At 35.7% G+C, this 1,882-nt stretch overlaps 1 protein-coding gene across 1 annotated transcript; it reads left to right on the plus strand.

Moving 5' to 3' along the window:
* Window positions 1-382: 382 nt before the first annotated feature.
* LOC121963492 (integrator complex subunit 11-like) lies at window positions 383-1,286 on the plus strand (the record flags this gene model as incomplete). The annotated part of the gene is made up of 2 exons (XM_042513776.1): window positions 383-467; window positions 1,124-1,286. Coding segments are annotated over exons 1-2 (247 nt in total), but the record flags the coding sequence as incomplete, so codon positions are not given.
* Between the last annotated feature and the right edge of the window lie 596 nt (window positions 1,287-1,882).

Genomic DNA, 1,882 nt, shown 5'->3' on the forward strand with positions numbered 1-1,882 from the left:
TTCTGTACTTAGTTAAAAATAGACATTCACCACATTTGTTTTCAATCCATTCTTTTTTTCCCCAACATTTTTGAAATAGGTTCTGTTATGAGGGTGTGTTGATTAATTCAAACAACGCATCTCCTTTTGGGGGTGAAATTGACCCTTTAAATTCAAATTTTCATCCTAAAACTACATTAAAATTATTTTTTTTCTTAACAATTTATACAATTTTACAACAGGAAACGTGAACAAGAAGCATGTGTACGTGTGTATGCGTGTATGTGTGTGTGGTTTCTTGCTCCAAAAATTATTGAAATATTTTTCACGTGTTTTTAAACTTTCAAACAGGTCAATTTTACCCACAACAAAACAACAAACCTGTTGTGTTTTTTTAGGTTATCATGCCAGGGTATTGTGTACAAGGAACAATCGGTCACAAGATCCTAAATGGCCAGAGGAAACTGGAGATGGAGGGGAGAGCAACAGTAAGATTTCTTTATTTCTTCATCTGTGTTGGTGATAGTTACTGTTATTTTTTATGAAATCTTTTCTTCCATCTCAGCAGAAGTCTTCAAATGCAGAACAGTTAAACAATTTTGGACAATATGCTCATTCGCTTTCTTTTCAGGAGTAATACGAGACGATTGATACCACTCTCATATCTAACTGTTGCACCTTTACGGTCGTCTCTCCCTGTTATTCCTCCAGTGTTCAGTTTTCAGGAGGTTTCCAGCAGGAGCTGAATTATCCACAGGGATAAAACAAACAGATCAGATCATTAAAACTGATAAAAACACTGAATACAGCAGCTTCATGTTAAAAAATTTTTTTTTTTTTACATGTTGCCTTTAAATTGTGTACAAATGAGTTATGACGTGCTTATTATTGACATTGAGACAGAGCCAGGCTAACTGCTTAACCATCTCCTTTCTTCACCTTCATATTTAACAAAAAGGAGATCAGAGAAACAACAGAGATGATGATCTTTCCATCAAACCCTCTTAAAAAAGCCAATAAGAGTATTTTCCGAAATAATCAAATTCAACTTTTAAAAAAAGGACAAAAAACGTGAAATTGTTCTGCATGTGACAAACAATTCTGACACATAATGATTGACTTGATTTTTCTGTGATTGTTCCAGCTGGATGTGAAGCTGCAGGTGGAGTACATGTCCTTCAGTGCTCACGCAGATGCAAAGGGCATCATGCAGCTCATTCGGATGGCAGAGCCTCGAAACATGCTGCTGGTGCACGGGGAGGCAGTGAAAATGGAGTTCCTAAAGGGCAAGATTGAACAGGAGTTCAGTACGTACAGTCATGATGTCCGGCTCATTTGTATCTGCTCCCCTCCAGTTTAACCACGGGCGCAAGGCGTTTCTCTGGCTTTACAGACTTTTATTACACAAACATGCGTTCACACGTTCTCAATCATGCTGTGAGAACTAAAAACACACAAAATCACAAGAAAAGATGATCAATACAAAACATCTCAAAGGAATTTTCTTACAAATGTCGCTACTTCATTAGCATAAATAAGCTCAACTTTGCTGCTACAACTTAAAGAAGAGAACAGAAACGGCGTTGAGCGTCTTCACAGCTCGTAATTTCATTTTCATAATTCATCTTCTACAATGTGAGTTCGGCTCTAAAGGAAGGGTGCCGAAACACAGTAAAGGAAAGGAAAGGAAATGTATCAGCTCCAGTAATTCAGCACACAGGTCCTTCCAGAGACGTATATTTTTATTTATATATTTTATTGATATTTATGCTCTTTTTAAAATGATATTTGCAGTAATTGTTAAATAGTTTTTAATGTAAGTTTTAATTCTAAGCAAAAATCAATATTAATCACTCATAATCATAAACCACATCAGTGAATCAAATATTTGTATAAATAAACT

Source organism: Plectropomus leopardus, unplaced genomic scaffold (assembly GCF_008729295.1).
Source record: "Plectropomus leopardus isolate mb unplaced genomic scaffold, YSFRI_Pleo_2.0 unplaced_scaffold11451, whole genome shotgun sequence".
NCBI lineage: Eukaryota > Metazoa > Chordata > Actinopteri > Perciformes > Serranidae > Plectropomus > Plectropomus leopardus.